The sequence below is a fragment of the Emydura macquarii genome, unplaced genomic scaffold (genome assembly GCF_026122565.2).
Source record: "Emydura macquarii macquarii isolate MOO-44397 ecotype Brisbane River unplaced genomic scaffold, CSIRO-AGI_Emac_v2 contig_691, whole genome shotgun sequence".
Lineage (NCBI taxonomy): Eukaryota > Metazoa > Chordata > Testudines > Chelidae > Emydura > Emydura macquarii.
The window spans coordinates 12247669-12265766 of record NW_027130828.1 but is presented as its reverse complement, the minus strand read 5'-3'; the positions used below and the strand labels follow the sequence as shown (position 1 = coordinate 12265766).

Here is an 18098-nt window from a genome sequence, read left to right as displayed (position 1 = left end):
CTCACCTGTGTACTAAGCACCAGTTGTGAATCTAAGCGCGGTCCTCGCTCATGCCATGCAGAATGCCTGTCTTGGAAAGATTTCTTAGCTGCCCCCATCCATGAGCGCAGGTGCTTGCTCCCCCTACATTGCTCCTGCCACATGGAGCAGCCGCCCTCTAGCTCACCCCTCATCAAGGCTCCATCTCATTTCAGATCTCAGCTGAAAACCTTTCCCCGCTGCTTGGCCTTAGAATTCCCACAAACGCAAGTTTGTCTGGCGGGGCAAACACATGCATCCCAACACTGTGGAAAGGGGACAGTGCAATGTGTGCTCCAGCGTCTGTGTGTGTGTCTGCGACCCCCGCATCCAGGCCTGAGAGCCATTTGGACCACTCCAAAACCAGGATGATCCCGGAGAGGCCCAAACCAACCCTCCCTACTGCCACTCGCCCCTCGGCTCTTGGGTTCACGTTCGGGGTTCGAGGCAGAGCTCGGCTGGGCACCTGTAAGACCCAGGGCAGCGAGCGGGAACAGATGTTGCTCGGCGGCGGTGGCGAGCATTGGGGACGCAGGGCGGATGGACGGACAGACGGACGGACGGATGCCAGGCACTAAACAATGCAGCACGGCAGGAATCGTCCCTCTGGGCCCTGTATCCCCAGGACCCCGTTCACCCGCTTCTCTCCCCCACTGGCGGGGAGCTGCCCTTCCACCGGCCCCCCGCATTGAGACTCCGCCCCCTGGATCCAGGCCCCGCCCCGTCTGCTCTGGCTCTTCCCCCTGCCGCAGCCGCCCCGCCCCCCCCCGAGCGAGGTAGCGGCTCTGCCTGGGCCTTTCCTTGTCCCCGCCCTTCCCAGAGCCGGGCTCGCCGCGGGGGCGGGGGCGGAAGGCCGCGCCGGAGCCGCGCGGTGGGATGGGGGGTGGCGCCGGGCCGCTCCGGCTCCTGCTGCTCCTGGGGGCCGCGGGCTCGGCCGCCCCCTGGGACCTGCGCTCCCTGCGCTGCAGCTTCTCGGCCGCCTGCGAGTGCGACTTCCGGCCCGACGTGCGCGGTGAGCGAGAGCCGGCAGCGGCGTCCGGCCCGGCCCGGCCCGGCCCGGGGGAAGGGTCCCTGGAGGGGAGGGGGCGAGGCGGGGCGAGATGGGGGGGGTCCCTGTGGGGCAGGGCAGCTGGGGAAGGGTGGACAGGGCGAGCTGCGGAGTGGGTCATCCCGGGGCGCACACGCTGCTGGAGGTCTCTGCACACACCCCGGAGCGCGCCGCTGTCCTGTCGGAAGGGCCGGGCCGGGATGACGAACGCGCACCCGTGCCTGCTGCTCTGTGACGCCCTGTGAAGGGGTGACTCGCCCCCTGGGGAGACACGAGATCCGCAGGCCCCCAGCACGGGTGCAGGGGGCAGGATCTCAGCGGTGATGGCTGTCTCTGGCTCTTGGATGGTTGGGAAGTGCTCCTTCTACGAGCATCCTTAGAGGGGAGGTGGAAGGATGTCCCTTTTCAGAGGCTTTGTCTGCTCTAGCAGTTTTGTCGGTAACAGGCACCCCAGACCGACGTAAGTTTCACCAACAAAAGCGCCCATGTGGACAGCACTGTGGGGACAGGAGACACTCCCCCACGGACATAGCTACTGCCACCTCTTGGGGGTGGTTTAATTATGTCAGCAGGAGAGCTTTCTCCCATTGGCATAGAGCAGCTACACAGGAGACCTTACCACAGCTGTAAGGTTTGTAGTGTAGACACAGCCTGAGAAATCCCACAGTAAAACCAGCTCCTTCAGGACTAGGGCAATATAGATGTTCAGAAAGAGTTACCGTTTTGTGTTGACTAGAGCCTGATGCAAAGCCTATTAGAAAGACGCCCATCTGCTTCAACAGGCATTGAATAGGGACCCTGCTCCCTGGACAGTTCCTTCCTGTCTACTCAGTGTTTCTGTCCATTCTGTTTTCAAATGCTAAAGTAATGGAGCTTCCCTCTGGAAACCTTTCCTCCAGCCAATATCCCCTGAAATTCATCACAGTTTTTCCTTTTCTTAACTGCATCCCATTACTCCCAATTAAACTCTATACTACCATTATGAGGCCTGGCCTACATTTAAAGTTTTACCACTGTGTAGCTGTTGGTTAGGGATATGATTTTTTTTTTTTGCTGAACTAGTTATACCAGTAAGAGCTATAGTGTGAACGCAGTTATACTGTTATAAAAGTGCCTTAACACCACTATACCTTTTCAGTTCCTGAAGCACTTTTATGCTGATAAAAATGCATACACAGTGTTTTTACTATACTGGTATAGTTAAAGAAGTATACTTTTAATTGTTGACAGGCTCTGAGCCAGATGAAGTTATCCCAAAGGAAGAAATATCCCCCAACCCAGCATCTGAGGGGAGAGGGCAGAAATGGCTTCAAATAACTTCCAGCTCTTAATCCAACGTATTCTAAATCTTGATTTGGATTAATTCCAGGTCTGGAGTGTGACTTGGCCCTGAATCTGGTTGGGCAGCACCTGGTGAGGCAATTGGTGGTGAAAGGAGTGGGAGAGTTTTTACAAAATCATAATCCTGTCAAACCTCTGGTAATGTCCTTCCATGGCTGGACTGGCACAGGCAAAACCTACGTGAGCTCCATGCTGGTCCGCTATTTGTTCCAAGATGGGCTCCGCAGTCCGTATGTCCACCAGTTCTCCCCACTAGTGCACTTTCCCCACACCGAACAGATGGAGCAGTACAAGGTAAGAATGGAGGTTGCTTCTGAAAGCTAAATTACAAAACTTATTTCCTCTCATGATTATCTAGTCAGCGATTGTATAAGTGTTGAGACTCTTCTTCCACTTTCCAACACGTACTGTGAGGTGCAATATAAGCACTTGTTACAGCACTGCTTATCTGGGACTCTTCTGGTGCTTTCCAATCACTAAGCCTGTGGGATACTATCTCAGCTTTACAGATGGAAAAACTGAGATATAGCTAGGGCAAGTGACTTGCCCAAGGTTACACAGCAGGTCAGTGGAAGAAGTGGCCATATAACCCAGTCTCCTGATTACCAGCCTGCTCTAACCACTTGATTATACTCCCATTAACCGTGGCATTGCCCAGAAATTAATTAGCTGACAAATACTGAAAGGAACAGGAGAACTAACAGTATTTGTGGGTTTTCTTTATACCATTTTGGAGAAAAATTTGTAACTCTCTTGCTTCCTCAGAAGAAAGAAAACTTGAGTTAAAATCCTCTGTTGGAAAAAGTGCTTCATTTCACCAGGAAGTATGTACATTAAAATATGGAAATGTGTAAATATTGGACCTGCTGCAATCTTGGTGTAAGCATTGCAACTGATGACAGAGGATCTCGCATGCTTACACCAGAACTGAATTTGGTTAAAGGTATATTTTCCTAAGCATCCATCATGGCTGGTCTCAGCACAGGGTGAAAGGAGAGAGTATGTGTTCAATCATTTCTGGGGTCTGATTATCAAATTTGTGGAGCTCTTGTATTTCAGTTTGATCCACTCTTACTCTCTCTTCTTTAAATGGATTTGTATTAGTAAGACTATTAAATTAAGCAAAATTCACTGTGTTGAATTCAGAGCAACACAGTTTACCAGGGAACCTTCACACGTTAGTCAGTCATTCTTGTACTGTACAAAGTAGACACTTCTTTCCAGGCAGAGCATTGTAGGTGCTGTTCTAAGGAACAGCAGGTTTTGGAGGTTGCAGTTCCCGGCATTATAAGCCCAGGCTGAGTTCTCGTGTAAGCTTAGCTCTTTAGTAACTCAAGCTCTTCTCACAAGTTCGTAGTCCTAATTGACTTGGTTGTTTGTTTGTTTGTTTGGGTTTTCTAGGAAAATCTGAAGAGTTGGATCCAGGGGAACTTGACAAACTGTGGCCGATCAGTGTTTCTCTTTGATGAGATGGATAAGATGCACCCAGGTCTGATCGATGTGATTATACCATTCCTTGGACCCTCCTGGGTTGTGTATGGAACCAACTACCGAAAAGCTATCTTCATTTTCATAAGGTAGGAGAGCTCCCTCTGCAGCAAGTATAACTGGGTTGGGATAATTCTAATGCACTGCTACTAATTTGGTCAAATGTTGGTAAGTTCCTTCCTATTTTAATCCCTCAGAGCAGGTAATTTCTGCCAGTTCCATGAGATCTCAACTCATTTTAGTTTCCAGTTTTAGGCTGTGCTGATGTCATGGGATAACTCTCTGGTAATTTCTTGTCTTGGTCTTGCTCAGCAATGGAGGAGGTGAGCAAATTAATCGAATGACACTGGATCTCTGGTATGCCCGCAAGGACCGGGAAGAGATCAGCCTGCAAGATCTGAAATCTGCCGTTTCAGAAGCTGTGTTTGAAAATCCCAATAGTAAGTCTGTCCATAAAGTGGGAAATGAGCATGTTCACCAGTAGGGAGAGCCATGTCCTATTTCAAACAAGCCAGTGATATTTATACAGCATTTTACAAATACCTGCCAAGCTGTTTTCAAGAAGCCAGAGATGGAGTTAGGACCTAGATGGGTTGCTTTGACAGATGAAAGGAGTGGTTCTGCTGTTCAAGCCTACAGAAATGTTACCATGCTTAGCAGAGCTCTGTTGGGAGAAAGGGCACCCACAACGGAATAGGAGGCAGATAGGGTAGCAGGGCCCAGGGAGAAGTTAATTATTAAAGGCCTGATCCTGAGAGGTACTGGCCATCTAGAGCTTGCCTTTATATCACTGCTTGGCAAATTTTTGAAATTGGGCCCTAACATAGGTTGATGTGTCTGAAGTATCAGTACAGAGATTAGAAACCAAATGTACTTGGAGAACACTGGATTTGACTACTATTAGTGGGCAACAGATGGATCTAGCTCCCTCAATTGAATCAGGAGGAAAAGCAGATCTATAGTCTCTTCTGGGTACTATGACTTCCTGGAAACTAGCTCTTGTGGTGCTGGCTTTGACATCCGATTCCTCCTAGAGGGTGGGGGCGTCTCCTGTGCTAACAGGGTTGAATTCCATAGAATGGAGAGAGACACTGAAGGTAAAGCCCTTTGCCTCTTCCGTTTCTCCTGCAGATGGCTTCTGGAAGTCTGGAATCATCGAGGAGCACCTCATTGATCTCCTTGTGCCTTTTCTCCCACTGAAGCAACACCATGTGAAGCAGTGTGTGGTGAATGAACTCACCCAGCAAGGCTTAGAGGTACGGCAGGACATCATTAAGGCAGTTGCTGACAGCATCCCCTACTTCCCAGAGGAGGAGAGAGTGTTCTCATCAACGGGCTGCAAAACAGTGTCCTCTCGTGTTACCTTCTTCTCCTAATCTGAGAGGATGAATTTCTCTAAAGCAGCATGCAGTTGAGGAGCTGGTAAGCAGCCCTCGGAGGATAAGTTTACCCATCTACTTGCTCAGATTCAGAGGAGCGGAATTTAGGAATTCTTAAAGCTGCTGTGCCCAGTAAAACAGGGATGACCATTGAGAGCAACAGACTGTGGCATTCTGACAGGACAAGTGCTACCGCCGTGCTAGTCCCTCTGCCCTCCAGCAATAAGTAAGAGACTGCAGCATGCAATCTTGAGAACAAAGGGCAAACTGACCTGATTCTAAGCACTTTATCAGTCTGTTCTTTGCCCTGCTGGAAGGTGAACAGCGAATAGCCAAGATGTGTATAACCACCGTGATGTGTATGTGGATTCCAAAGGGGAAGAATATCAGAGGCTGGGAAGGATTCTTGGCTACTGCCACCTCCCTTTCATAGCCAGAAATGTGCAGGGCTTCCCCGTTCCTCTCTAGGCAGCTGTCAAGAACTGAGCAGTCAAGATTCTCTGGCCAGCTACAATGAATGTTCTTCCCTGGGCTGCAGACAAGGGAGTCTCACCCTCTAGTGCTTTTTTAATGGCATTTTTTAATACTTATTTTAATGTGAATCTCAGCGTGAAAGCACTAGTCTCCTGGAACCTGCCCAAGTGCCCTGTGAACATTCTAAACAGATCGCCCAGAGACTCCTCTTAAATCTCTGGAGTCAATATTAAGAGCCAACTTTTCTCAGGTTTTCTTTCACTGTGACTAGGTGCTGGTAGGGGAGGTTCCAACTGCAGTATCCCCTATGGTGTATCGAGCACAAGGGAGAGAGGACTGTGTGATTTCTGCTGCTAGCTCTGCCCATGACTTGACCTTGGGCAAAGCCCTTAACCTCCCACCACAGAATGGCAGGTCACTCCCTTCCAGTCAATGGCAGTTACCCAGGTCAGTCTTTCCCGCTATAAAAATGGGGATGCCTACCTCACAGGGAGACTGAGCTTTAACTAATGGTTTTAAGTACTGGGCTTGTGCTGTATTAAGTTGCTGGTGTGAATGTGTCTCTGAGTTGTGTTGGGCTGCTGAACCTCAGGCACATATACTGGCAGTTGTCGTTCTGATAGTCAGGACACTGCCGGCACTTGCTGTCCATGGCAGAGCCAACTTCCATTCACTGCCTCAGATGCAGTTTACTGTAGCACAATTAAGTGCTGCTAGAGGTTGGAAATAATTCATAGGAATCTACTTCCCCAAGCTCTCCTATCACTGACCAGCACAGCACCCTGTAGAAGCTGGCTACCCAGCGTACAGTAAGAGGAAACAGTGTTAGGTCTATCTGAGCAAACAAGTTAGTGGCTAGGCAGAAAGTGAGATGCAGGCACTCTCATGCCAGTTGTCTCAGGAAGATCTCTCCAGTACAGTACTGGAGCAATCTGCACTCAAGTTGAGAAGGAGCTACCGTTATCAAACCCTGTTCAGATCCTGTTCAGGATACAGTTGGACCAAGATACAGATTTACAATCAAACATTCTGCCTCTTCCAATACATTCATTGTTTTTCATTTAAAATAAATCTGTTTGAAAAAACCCAATGTCTGAGTAGCAGTCACTTAGTGGGATTCCAGCTGGCATGGTAGGAGGGAGCTAACGATGATCCTGCACTGGAACAGCTGCCTGGCCTCACAAAACTAACTGACGCGGGGACATGGAGAGAAAGCTACTGCCTGATGGTGGAAAACAAGAGTGGTGGTCTTCCTCTGGAGTAAAAGACCAGTGCAAGGGCCATACTAAACCATAATCAAGCCGGAAAATGCATCCTTGGGCGGGGGGGAGGGGAGTAGCTGGCTTAGGCTATACTGAAGTCTCAGCTGCTCTCTGTCAAAGTTAAACCCCAAAAAAACACTGGCATCTGTTTTCTCTACCACGAATGTCCCTTTGTTTAAAACGCAAGGAGTTTCTCAGGAGACCATTAAAAACAACAGCAGAGGGATTAGAGCAGAACTAAATGTTATCTTTTCATTCACCCTACAGCCAGAGAGTTAGCAGTGACATTTTCATTTTAAGGGGGAGAACCCAGTTGCCACGGTCACTTTTTCCTCAGGTTCTCATGGTCAACTTCCTCAACTGTTTTACATGAATTTAAACTGAAACCTTTGTTGTCATTGTTGTTACTCTCCTCTCCACCCAAGTCAGAGCAATTGAGGTGAGCGTTTGCAGTAGAAGGGACAGGCATAACTTCACAAACTTTCAATACATGGTATATGTACATCAGCCACTCAGAGTGAGTTGCATTAGATTAACACCAGTGATTTAAGAGTTCATCCTAATGAAAGCATTTCTCCTGCTCATCCTGCATTCAGACAAATGCAGTGCACAGAGATCATTCACAGCTCCTCTGCTTTCCTGTCCCTTACAAAATACAAATCTTATCCCTATGTTGGAACATCCCCCTTAAATGTTCATCTCTAAAGCAGCAGTGTTACAAGTTTCCTGTTAATCTAGAACCCTTCTGTAGCACTAGCTTGCAGTACAGCAGAGCCTCTAAATATAGTGACTTTCTAGAAAATAACCTAAAGTTCTTGGCAGAGCTGGCTTTCCTGCTTTAGCAAAACACAGCTCCTAGGTTACCGGGACAATGGCTGGGTCCATACCTAGCAAGATGAAAGGGTGTCTCTGCAGACGCCAAAAAAAAAAAAACAGGAGGGGGCTACAGAGGAAGATGAAGAGAGAGAAGCAATATATTTATGAATAAATTTATTAGAGCCAAAGTAACAGGAAAGGAGTCTAAATGCATCCACTTTCCCCTGAAACACACAGCTTGAGATCTGTAACCCAGACAGTTCGGGTGCTGTCTCTACAAAAACTGCTGCAGCTGCATGTTACTCTGACTTTTCCTGCCGCCTCACCTTTTCTCCTCCAAGAGAGCTGTACTTACTTTGCTCACTTTCCCTCTGGAGATAGCTATCTGCTTGTACAGTTCATGTTCCATCACACAGGGGCTGATGACGCTCTCTGAATCCTGCGGGGCGCTCTCAGGCTGCTCAAGCGCTTCACTCTCAGCATCTGGTTCATCCTCCAGAGCTCTGGATGGCCTGTAAGGGCGCACACAAGGCAGAGAACTTACTTTGCAGAGCAGCTGCAAAAGGTGAGACATGAACAGATGCCCTCAGCCAGTGTGAGGTTTGTGGGATCGTGTCCTTGTGACAAGATTCACAGTCTGTCGAAAGACAGCAAGCTACTGTCCTTTCTTTTAGGATCACAAAGGGACAGAAAACTAGCTGGAATAAATCTGTCTGCTTCTGCTCCCATTGAAATCGGTGCAAATTTTGTGGCTGACTTGGGTCATGGGTGTCCTACCTAACCCAAGAATAATTAGCGATACAGTACTTCTAGATCCAGGAAATGATCAGGGTTATAAGATCTGTATTTTGTTATCAGCAATTATTAGATTTTCAAAACAACATTAGCCACCCTGAGTCCTCTTTCTGGCATGTACCCACTACCTACTCCATACCATTTGAGTTTAGCTGGGCTGTTGGAGTAGGGGCAGGCTTGAAGCTTTCTTTCCAAGATTGCTTTGGCAACATCGGCAATCTTACTACTAATAATATCCTGGATGGGCTGTCCTGGAAAGAGGCTGGTTACAACAGACAGAACCTGCAGAAGGAATGAGATCACAGTTGAATTGGCCATGCGTGAGCTGAAGGAAAAAGCTCTTCCTCCTTCCATCATCAGAAAGGACAGAAAGGATTAAGTGGTGCAGTTTCCATTAGAGCAGCCAAACACTTACATAAGTTACATTAAAAATATAGTCCTAGCGTTTACAGCCATAAGGGACCATCAGATCATCTAATTTTACCTACATAGCCCAGGCCAATAGCCATCCTACCCCACATCTAACTGCCGGAATCAGACCGAAATGTTACAGCCTTAAGGCATTGGCCGCAGTGGTAATGGTTTTTTTAACCAAATGAAATCTTGCTAGAGTAGGGATTCTGGTTTTAAATTAAAAAAAAGATTTTCTCCATAAAAACCTGTCAGGAGGAATGCAATTCCTGGAAAATGAAGGACGAGTTTATACTCAACACTATGCAGTAGTCTGTTTAGATAGCATGCTAGGTAGATGTGGGGTTTTGTTTTTCCACTAAAGTCCTGGTCTTGTTTCCTGATAGCTCTTAGTCACAGGGGGCTGCAGGGAGGGGCTGATGCTCTGAAAGCTACGTGCATCGTGAACAGCTTGAAAAGAAAACTTTACAAGAAACTGGAGTTCTTGGTTTATCGCTGACAGCAGAAAAAAGCCTCCTTTGGTTTTTAATTTTAGAAAATAACTGCTGCAAACCTCAAGCCCTAATCATTACAATAGTGTGAAGGAGCCTCAGTCCCGGACCAGGACCCCCACTGTGCTAGGTGCTGTACAGACACAGAACAAAGAGATTGCCCCAAGGAGTTTGCAGTCTTAAGTGTGAGAGTGTTTATGGGCCCAAGTTAGTAGGGTGACACAGATTTTCACTACTCAGTCAGTGTCTGGCACAGGGAGTGGTGTCAGTGAGGTACCGCCTCATTTTCAGGGTCCAGCAACAGAGCTATGATCACATCCTCCTTAGCGTTCATCACATCCTGCAGGAACAGGCGGCCCTTGGCTCGGTGCAGGTAATAGCGTGGCATGCGAGGGTTGTTCTCGATAGCGCCAGAGAAACAGTACACTGCCCGCTGGTACTTTCTGGGAAAAAGAAGATACAGGGAAACAGAAGAGTCAGGTGTGCAGAATCCCTAGGCAGCATGAGCTAGGGGGGATAGGAACTCTGTCAACTGGATGTAAGGTGGCAGAGAGCCATTCCAACATACCTGTCCTTGAGCTCCTGCAATCCTAGCTCATCCAGCAACATGCCAACACGTCTACGCAAACTAAAGTCCATCGGACTCAACTCCAGTGCCTGCTGATAATCCGCCAAGGCAAAGGTTAGCTCTCCCAGCCTAAAGAGGCAGTCTGAAGTGAAGCAATACAGATTCCTTTAGCACATAAAGTGAGGTGAGTATTTGAGTGTCAGCAGCTACAAAGGCCAGTAATTGATGCTGCCCTGTTTGCTCTCTCTAGATCTCTCTAAGTTATATAAAATGCTACAACAACATGTCTCTATCATGCCTCCCATCCTGAAGGTTCCAAACGCTTTATACAAACTGTAGACACAGAGAAGCAACTGGATGATAAGTGCTATATAAGATGTAGGTATTATTCACTGAAATGTAGCCACCCATAGGGTGGAATGCAACAGCAGTTCAACAGTGCTCACAAACACCATGTAGCAGATTAGGACAAAAAGTGAAGACTGTCACAACAGGAAAATTACAGCAGGATTTTAAGGAGGCAGAATGTAGTTGCCAATTTGGAATTAACAAGGTGACAACCTCGACTGATGCAAACAGTTCCATGGGATCTTTACTGGCGATAAGTTGGATGAGACAGGAACGTGAGGGCTCAACCAAAGAAGGTGCTTCCAGTAGCACAGGTGAGGAATGAGCCAATAATAATCATTAACGCTTAGCGGTTATGCAGCACTTTCCATTTTCGAAGGGATTTACAAGCATTGACTAGTTAATCCTCACAACCTCCCATGCAATAGGTATCAGTTAGGTTTTAAAGATGAGGAAACCAGGGTGCAGAGAGACTAAGTGACTAATTGTGCACCCTGGGATGAATCAGTGACAGAACTGGGGAGAGAAGACAGGAGACCTAGCTCCCAGCCCCTTACTCAGACTCCACTGCCTCCCTGTTACAGGGAAGTGGAAGAAAAGTGCGTCACCTGCAGCAGCCTTCAAGGTCTCCTATCTGAGCACTGACTATGCTTTACTTATGAGATTCAACAAGCCTGCATCCCGGTCAGGGTAGCTACATGCATTCTATACCCCCTTCAAATGTGCATCTGTATATACACAACTATGTTTCCACTGCTACTAGCACACTCGCTCATGCATTCCCTTATCCCAAGGAACATTTCTGGTTCACAACCTTTGACTCTTAAATATGTTTAGAAACAAACAGCTAAGCCATGTCGGAGAGAGAGTCCACCTCAGAGAACAGCTGCCCCACCCAGGGATACCCTCACACAAACTCAGTCTCCAGCCAGGAAGAGCCCTGCTACCTCCTCTGTTGACATAGAGTCCCTTCTCATTCTTCTCCGCTTTCAGGGCTTTGTTGAGGAGCAGCACAGCCTCTTCGAAGAAGCCCTTAGTGTAGCAGTGCACTGCAAAGTCGTTGTACGTGAGCAGGAGCTGCCGTTGTGCCTCCGTGGCCTCAGCTCCCTCTTCTTCACAGAGCTCTGTGGCCTTGATGTAATCATCAATGGCTGAGTTGAAGTCCTTGAGCCTTCTGTGTAGAGTCCCTCTGCCGTGAAGGGAGGGAGAAGACATGGAAAGGAAGGATTAGAGCCCACAGGTTGCGGAGGATTGAAATGATAGGTGCATTGAGAACCTGGAACCAGCAGTCAGTCACTAGCGCAGACTCCCACTCCCCTCAGTGAGTCACAGATGTGCACGTGAGCCACCCCAGTAATGACTAGGTGCAATGGGGTCTCTACCTGAAGATGAAGTACCCTGCATCTAAGGGGCTGTTCTCTATGGCAAAGGTGATTTTGAGCAGGGCATCCTTCAGGTTTCCCTTCAAGGCCTTATTCATAGCCTGGTTCTTGGCTTTCTGTGCTCGTTTCAGCAGCCTCTGCATCAGAACCCGAGCTTCTTCGTGCTGCGGCTCCAGTGCAATGGCCTCCTGGATGTCCTGGTAACACAAGGCAGCCTGAAAACAGAGGCGAGGAGAACACAAAGAACTTGCACTCTCGTCCCTCTGGTCCCGAGCACTTTATAAAGGGGAGCTCAGGATCATTATCCCCATTTTGCAGACAGGGAATTTAAGACAGGCTTGCCCAAGGCCACGCACTGCATCAGTGGTAGAGCCAAGACTAGAAACCCAGATCTCCTGACTCCCAGTCTGGTGCCTGCCTTCTAGGTCACACTGGGCAGAAGACAGTTTCTCTGATCTCTGCTGTCTCCTTCTGTCTATGCATTTGACACACCACTGTGAGCAGCTGATAAACAGGTGGCTCGATGCACTCTCCAGAATCCTGTCATTCATACCTGTTTTCTAATCTAGGGCATCAGCTGCTCCTGCAGGGGCAGGGCAAAAGGAGTCACATTTCTAACAGGAAATACAAAACAGAAATAAGATTTCCAGTTACTATCTCTGATCTCCTTGGGGGCACCTCTCTTCTGCTGGGTCAAGAAATGTGTGAACTCCCATAAGGGACAGGTATGCTACCCACAGAGTGAGACTCTGCTTCCATCTCTGCCTGCTTTCTATAAACCAAGGAGAGAGAAGGCTCCCAAAAGGTTTAGGAGGGGAAGGTAAGAGCCCTGTCCCAAGAATGTGGAATGCCACAGCCCAGGAGGCTGTCACCTAGAAGGGATAGAAACAATGTTTCCCCAAAGGGGTGAGAGTAGCTGGAAAGGTTTAGAATTGTCTCTCTTGAAACCAGTTTGATGCTTTAAGCTACCTGATTAACCACAGAGCAACCTAGCTCTTCTGTGTCCTTAGGAAGCAATTCCATATGAAAGCCGTATGCAGACTTGGACATATGCTGTTGCTCCCCATTACTTAGGTAGCTAGCAATTCACCCAACAAAGGATTAATCCTGGAAGTGTTGCCCCACCATCGTCCTGCAGATTGAGAACCCTGGCTGTAGGCCCATGGGGACAGGAATGTGCCATTTGCTTAGAGGACCAGAAAAGACTGTTCTGTGAAAATTCCCTGCAGCCAGCACACCATGGGCAGAGTAGGTGCCCCTACCTGACTGAAGTGCTCATACAGCCTGGCTCTCAGGATGTACAGATCTGGGTTCTTTGAGTCCTGATCTAGCTCTTCACTGACCAGCCGAAAACAGTCACGGAATCTGTTCAGTGCAGCAAGACAGGCAATGCTAGAAAGAAAAAGAAAAAGAAAGGACACCATTAAGTACCAGTGGGAGAATACAGTTACTAGAGGGAATTACAATAAAGACATTCCCTATCACAAACCCCGGTTTACCTCCTCCTGCGATAGACTGAATTGTCAGGCTGCAGCTCTGAGGCTCGAGTGAAGGACTCCAAAGCATCCCAGTAGACCTCTTGGTCAAACAGACATTGGCCCTGCAGATTCGAACCACACAGCATAGAATCAGTCTGACTCAGACCACCTGCCCATTGCTCCGGGTTAATGAGAGAGAGATAGAGCATCTCTCTAAGCCAACCCAGGAATGAAAGTGCGGCTCAAGAGGAGAGGCAGCTACACTAAATACCACTCCCTCCTAGTTGGAGAGCACTGAGCATGCATGAACCCCAGATGGGACATTTGGCTCTTTCTGTGCTGCAAATAAGATAGCACACTGAGAGGAGGCCCCAGCAGACTAGCCATGAATGTGAACCGTAGAAACATGAAACCTTTCAGAGAGGGAGGATTGGACAGAGTCCCCCGCGCCCAAATATAGACAGGCACAACGGACCTTCCCTTGGAAATCCAGGATCCACTTCAGGTAGCATCTCCAGATTTCCCTCAAGGTCAGAGGTCAGTCACTAGACCCCATGTTTTAATGCTGATACTGAGAGATCAAGGAAAGGTACATGGCTGGGATGGGCAGTCGTGGTGCTGCTGGTAGGGGATATTCTATATCTCTCACCTGCAGGTAAAGAATGAAGGCCATGCGCACAACATATTTTTCCTTTGCAGAGGACAAGGAAAATGCCTTCCTAAGGTTCAGCACAGCAGACTGGAAATCACAGAGCTGGAGAAAGGCTTCTGCCTTCTGTACATAGAACTCCACCTGCAAATGCACCCACAGACATTCCTTGGTCCTATAGAATAACCTTCTTCCTTATCCGGTTTATCTTGTATCTGGACACATTAAAATTAACCCTTTGAGCCTCAACACAGCAATCCCACGCAGACAGACATTCTAAAACATGCCAACATTCACCTCCCCAATGACATTCTTCACTGGATAATCTAAGAAACACAAGAGCACTACAGGCTTTGTCCTTTGTACTGAAGATGCTCCATGTCCCTATGACACGCAAGGTGGACTTGTAACTTCACCTAACTATACCTGCTCTGCATTTCCCCTTGCCTGATTATGAACTTTTTACCTGTTGAGGGTCCAGGTTAATGGCTTTGGAATAACAAATTACAGCTTTCTCCCACTCGCCTTGGGAGAAGAACGCCTTCCCTCTCTGACAGCTGTGAAGAGAAAACAGCATTATGAGCTAATGCAGAAGCACATTTCCCCTCGCTGCAGCACAACCCTTGTGTCAGTCCCATGGGAGCGCTGACTCAGTTTCCCCTCCTGTAAATTGGAGATAATGATTATCCCCCCAAATGTGTCATGAGGCTTAATTCATTGTCGGTTAAGCAAATGGAGATCTTTGGGTGGAAGACAGTAGAAAAGAGGGGGGGGACTGTCTCTGCAAAGCACACTAGCCAGTGTTCTGAGCCTTCTCAAGATCAAGAAGGGGAACTTGTAGGACTACAGCTCTGCTAATTAACTAGCCCTGCCCACCTACTGATTCTGCAGGAGATTCTGGTGACCCATTGCCTATATGAACAGGGAGAACAGATTCTGAAATGCGGGGATCAATTGGTGGGTTTAAGGCACTAGTAATGGGAAAAAGATGTTATCATCTCTAGGTCACTAGTTCATATCCTCCTCTGCTTGGTAGTGACTGAAGCCATCTGTTGGTTCTTTGGTGGCCTCACCATATAGAGTTGATTGTCTGTTAGAGAACCTATGATTTTCCTAAATTTTATCCTTCTAAAATGGGTTTTGGATGACTGTCCCTGCTCTGTCCATCCTGATATGAGGAAACCCAGGGGCAGTCAGCATAGTGAAACATTAGACAGTCTCCCAACTAGCAGACAGGTAGTTCAACTGCAGACAGTCTGCCCCCAATTTCAGAAAATGACCTAAGGTGGCCCCCACTTCTGGGGAAAATTCCCATCTTAAGTTGTTGGATCTCAGTTCAGGACAGGTAACACCATCACAACAAGCACTTACTAGGTCCTAGCCGGCAGTAAGATCAAGGACCAAGTAGGCTGTGCAGCCTGACCATCTCTTCTGCTCAGCACCCACACCAAAACTAAGATTTTTTTAAAGTTTTGTTCCCAGCCTTCTTGCAGGACATGGACAAGAAAGCAGGTGTTTGTAACAGTGAAATTGTCTGACGTGTCTGCTAGGCACTCACTGCTCCTGTATCCTGTTCTGCACAATCGCTGTCGGGGACTTCACTCCACTGGGGTCCTCAAGGTTTCGCAAAGTCTGGCTGAGCCCGAAGATCTGTCGCAGGGATTTCTCCTGGGCCTTCTGGAGCTTCTCTTCCGACACAGCCGTGGGGCACAGCCCTTCGGTCTCCTTCTTCATCTCCACTCCCACCTGCCATGGGCAGGGCGGATAGTCACTCTTCCTCCCCACCCCTACCCGCATCACTGACCTTAGCCATCTCCCCACATCTCTAGGCCCCAGTGACCTGTCTCAGCTCTCTCTGGCCTCCCCCAGCTCTGCACCTGGTGCCCTTCAGCCCCCAGCTCCCTCTGCCCCTCCCTGGCTCTGCACCTCCTCCCCCCTGGCTCTACGCCCTCCAGCCCTCCACTCCTTCACTCCCCCAGCTCTGTGCCCGGTGCCCTCTGCCCACGCCCCACGCCCTCCACTCTGTGCCCAGCACCCTCTACCCTATACCCCCCCATCTCCTCCACCCCCACCCCGCCTGTGCCCAGTGCCCTCTGCCCATCTCCTCCAACCCCACCCCGCCTCTGTGCCCAGTACCCTCTGCCCCGACCCCACGCCCTCCACTCTGTGCCCAGCACCCTCTACCCCCTGCCCCCCATCTCCTCCAACCCCACCCCGCCTCTGTGCCCAGTGCCCTCTGCCCCGACCCCACGCCCTCCACTCTGTGCCCAGCACCCTCTACCCCCTGCCCCCCATCTCCTCCAACCCCACCCCGCCTCTGTGCCCAGTGCCCTCTGCCCGACCCCACGCCCTCCACTCTGTGCCCAGCACCCTCTACCCCCTGCCCCCCATCTCCTCCAACCCCACCCCAGCTCAGTGCCCAGTGCCCTCTGCCCCCCCCCATCTCCCTCCAACCCCACACCCTCCGCTCAGTGCCCAGCATCCTCTGTCCCCCCGGCTCTGCCCCGCTCACCCCCAGCCCAGCAGCACAGGGGCGGCCCTCACTGGCCCCTGGCGGCCCCAGCTGCGCCGCCGCCATCCCGGAGGCCCGGCCCCCCCGTTGCTAGGCGGACGGGATCCAAGCTGGGGCCGAGGGGCGGGTCCGGAGTGAGAAGGTTCCATGGCCAGGGCCGAGTCCCTGCTGCTGCCCTCCCCGCACGGCCCCCGCTCCTGTCGGGCCCGAGCCCGGCTTAGCAGGCAGGGGCTGTTGTGAGCCCTGCCCCTCCCATCCGGAGGTCAGGATCATCGCAAACAAAATCCCGGTGTCCCCTCAAAATGCAGCCAGACAGAGGGGTCGGCAGGGGCCTGAAACAGCCCCTCAGCAGGCGGGCTTGTGTGCCGGGGGCCAGGACGCCTGGGTTCCTTTCCCAGCTCTGACACTCACTCACCGTGGGCTTGGGGGCACGGGTTTCCCACCAGAGCTTCTCCACTGCTGTGGACCAGGCTGTTGCAGTCACCAGTGTTCTGTAGCCTAGGGTGACCAGACGTCCCGATGTTAGGGGCTTTGTCTTGTACACACCACTATCCCTCCCTCCCCTCCTGAAAAAAAGTGTCCTGGTTTTTCACACTTGCTATCTGGTCACCCTACCTCCCTCCCCAGTTCTGAGCATTAAACTGGTTTAAAAATTAGGAGATTTTAACACTAATATATTTGGGATTCTTTTTACTTGCCTTCTGGGGCATTTAAGGATTTAAGCATTTAAGGATCAAGTTTTTTCTTTTCTCCCCAACCATGAAGGCTAGAAAGTTTCTCTTTTCAATTAAATCCTCAGGTAATAACCTAACTTTGGTACTTGGGGCATCAATATAAACATCAAATATCATGGCACAATAAAATCACAAGAGTTGCCAACTCTGAATCTTGTCTACACTACTGCTCCCACCATCTCCACCAACAGTAGAAGTGACACTCTCCTTAAAATGGCATCAAGTAAATATATTAAAGATTGTGAGGTGCTCAGATACTATTGTAATGGGGGCTGTATAAATACTTCTTAGACAAATAGGATGTCAGTTGATGGCCCAGTTAGACTAGTTCTATGTCGACAGCATTCATTATCTCTATAATTTTCCACCATTACTACCACCAGAGTAGCTGTTACCAGTGGTAACAATACATAGCAATAATTGTAAGGAATTTTCAGAGTAGTTTTGTTAGTAAAACAATGATCAGAATGCAAGGATTTTTATCCTCTAATAATACTTGTGTTTCTCTAGCATTTTCCATCCAAGGATCTCAAAATGAATTGCAGACATGGTTATGACACAAGACTGGGATTCCAGATTCCTAGGGTCTAGTCCTGGTTTTGCCACAGACTTTTGGTGTGACCTTGGCCAAATCATTTAATCTCTGTGCCTCATTTTACCAGCTGAAACAGGAGAATAATTTCCTACAGGACAGGAAGTTTGTGAGCTAATTTCATAAATTTATGTGAAGCATTTAAAGTGTTTGGTTGAAAAGACCTAAGGAAGTTCAACGTATTTTAAAAAATATTACTATGAATTAACCCTCATTTTACGCCTTTACATCTGTATTAACCAATGTTACAGAAATAGAAGTACAAAGAAGTTACCATAACTGTAGAATGCAACAGTTCGGACTCCTAGATTC

General features: G+C 49.0%; 2 protein-coding genes across 2 annotated transcripts; one reads left to right on the top strand and one right to left on the bottom strand.

The window, feature by feature from the left end:
• Positions 1-817: 817 nt before the first annotated feature.
• Positions 818-7355, top strand: TOR2A (torsin family 2 member A). Its single transcript, XM_067542113.1, has 5 exons — positions 818-1030; positions 2436-2701; positions 3809-3984; positions 4208-4335; positions 5027-7355. The coding sequence occupies exons 1-5, from the start codon at positions 895-897 to the stop codon at positions 5269-5271; spliced, it is 951 nt and encodes a 316-aa protein (XP_067398214.1). The 5' UTR covers positions 818-894; the 3' UTR covers positions 5272-7355.
• Positions 7356-8132: 777 nt separating this feature from the next.
• Positions 8133-16526, bottom strand: TTC16 (tetratricopeptide repeat domain 16). The gene is made up of 12 exons (XM_067542195.1): positions 16461-16526; positions 15507-15694; positions 14415-14505; positions 13949-14092; positions 13321-13421; positions 13084-13213; positions 11822-12036; positions 11387-11628; positions 10092-10233; positions 9801-9966; positions 8761-8903; positions 8133-8338 (listed from the first exon to the last, which is right to left on the bottom strand). The coding sequence occupies exons 1-12, from the start codon at positions 16524-16526 to the stop codon at positions 8149-8151; spliced, it is 1818 nt and encodes a 605-aa protein (XP_067398296.1). The 3' UTR covers positions 8133-8148.
• Positions 16527-18098: the final 1572 nt, after the last annotated feature.

What these genes read in the sequence shown, in the direction of transcription:
- TOR2A (XM_067542113.1), top strand. Translation starts at nt 895, where the DNA reads ATGGGGGGTGGCGCCGGGCCGCTCCGGCTCCTGCTGCTCCTGGGGGCC. An exon ending in CTTCCGGCCCGACGTGCGCG is followed by an intron (nt 1,031 to 2,435) that starts GTGAGCGAGAGC and finishes GATTAATTCCAG; the next exon opens with GTCTGGAGTGTGACTTGGCC. An exon ending in TGTGTTTGAAAATCCCAATA is followed by an intron (nt 4,336 to 5,026) that starts GTAAGTCTGTCC and finishes TTTCTCCTGCAG; the next exon opens with ATGGCTTCTGGAAGTCTGGA.
- TTC16 (XM_067542195.1), bottom strand. Translation starts at nt 16,526, where the DNA reads ATGGCGGCGGCGCAGCTGGGGCCGCCAGGGGCCAGTGAGGGCCGCCCC. An exon ending in CCTTCATTCTTTACCTGCAG is followed by an intron (nt 13,422 to 13,948) that starts GTGAGAGATATA and finishes TCGAATCTGCAG; the next exon opens with GGCCAATGTCTGTTTGACCA. An exon ending in TGTATGAGCACTTCAGTCAG is followed by an intron (nt 12,037 to 13,083) that starts GTAGGGGCACCT and finishes CTCTGTTTTCAG; the next exon opens with GCTGCCTTGTGTTACCAGGA.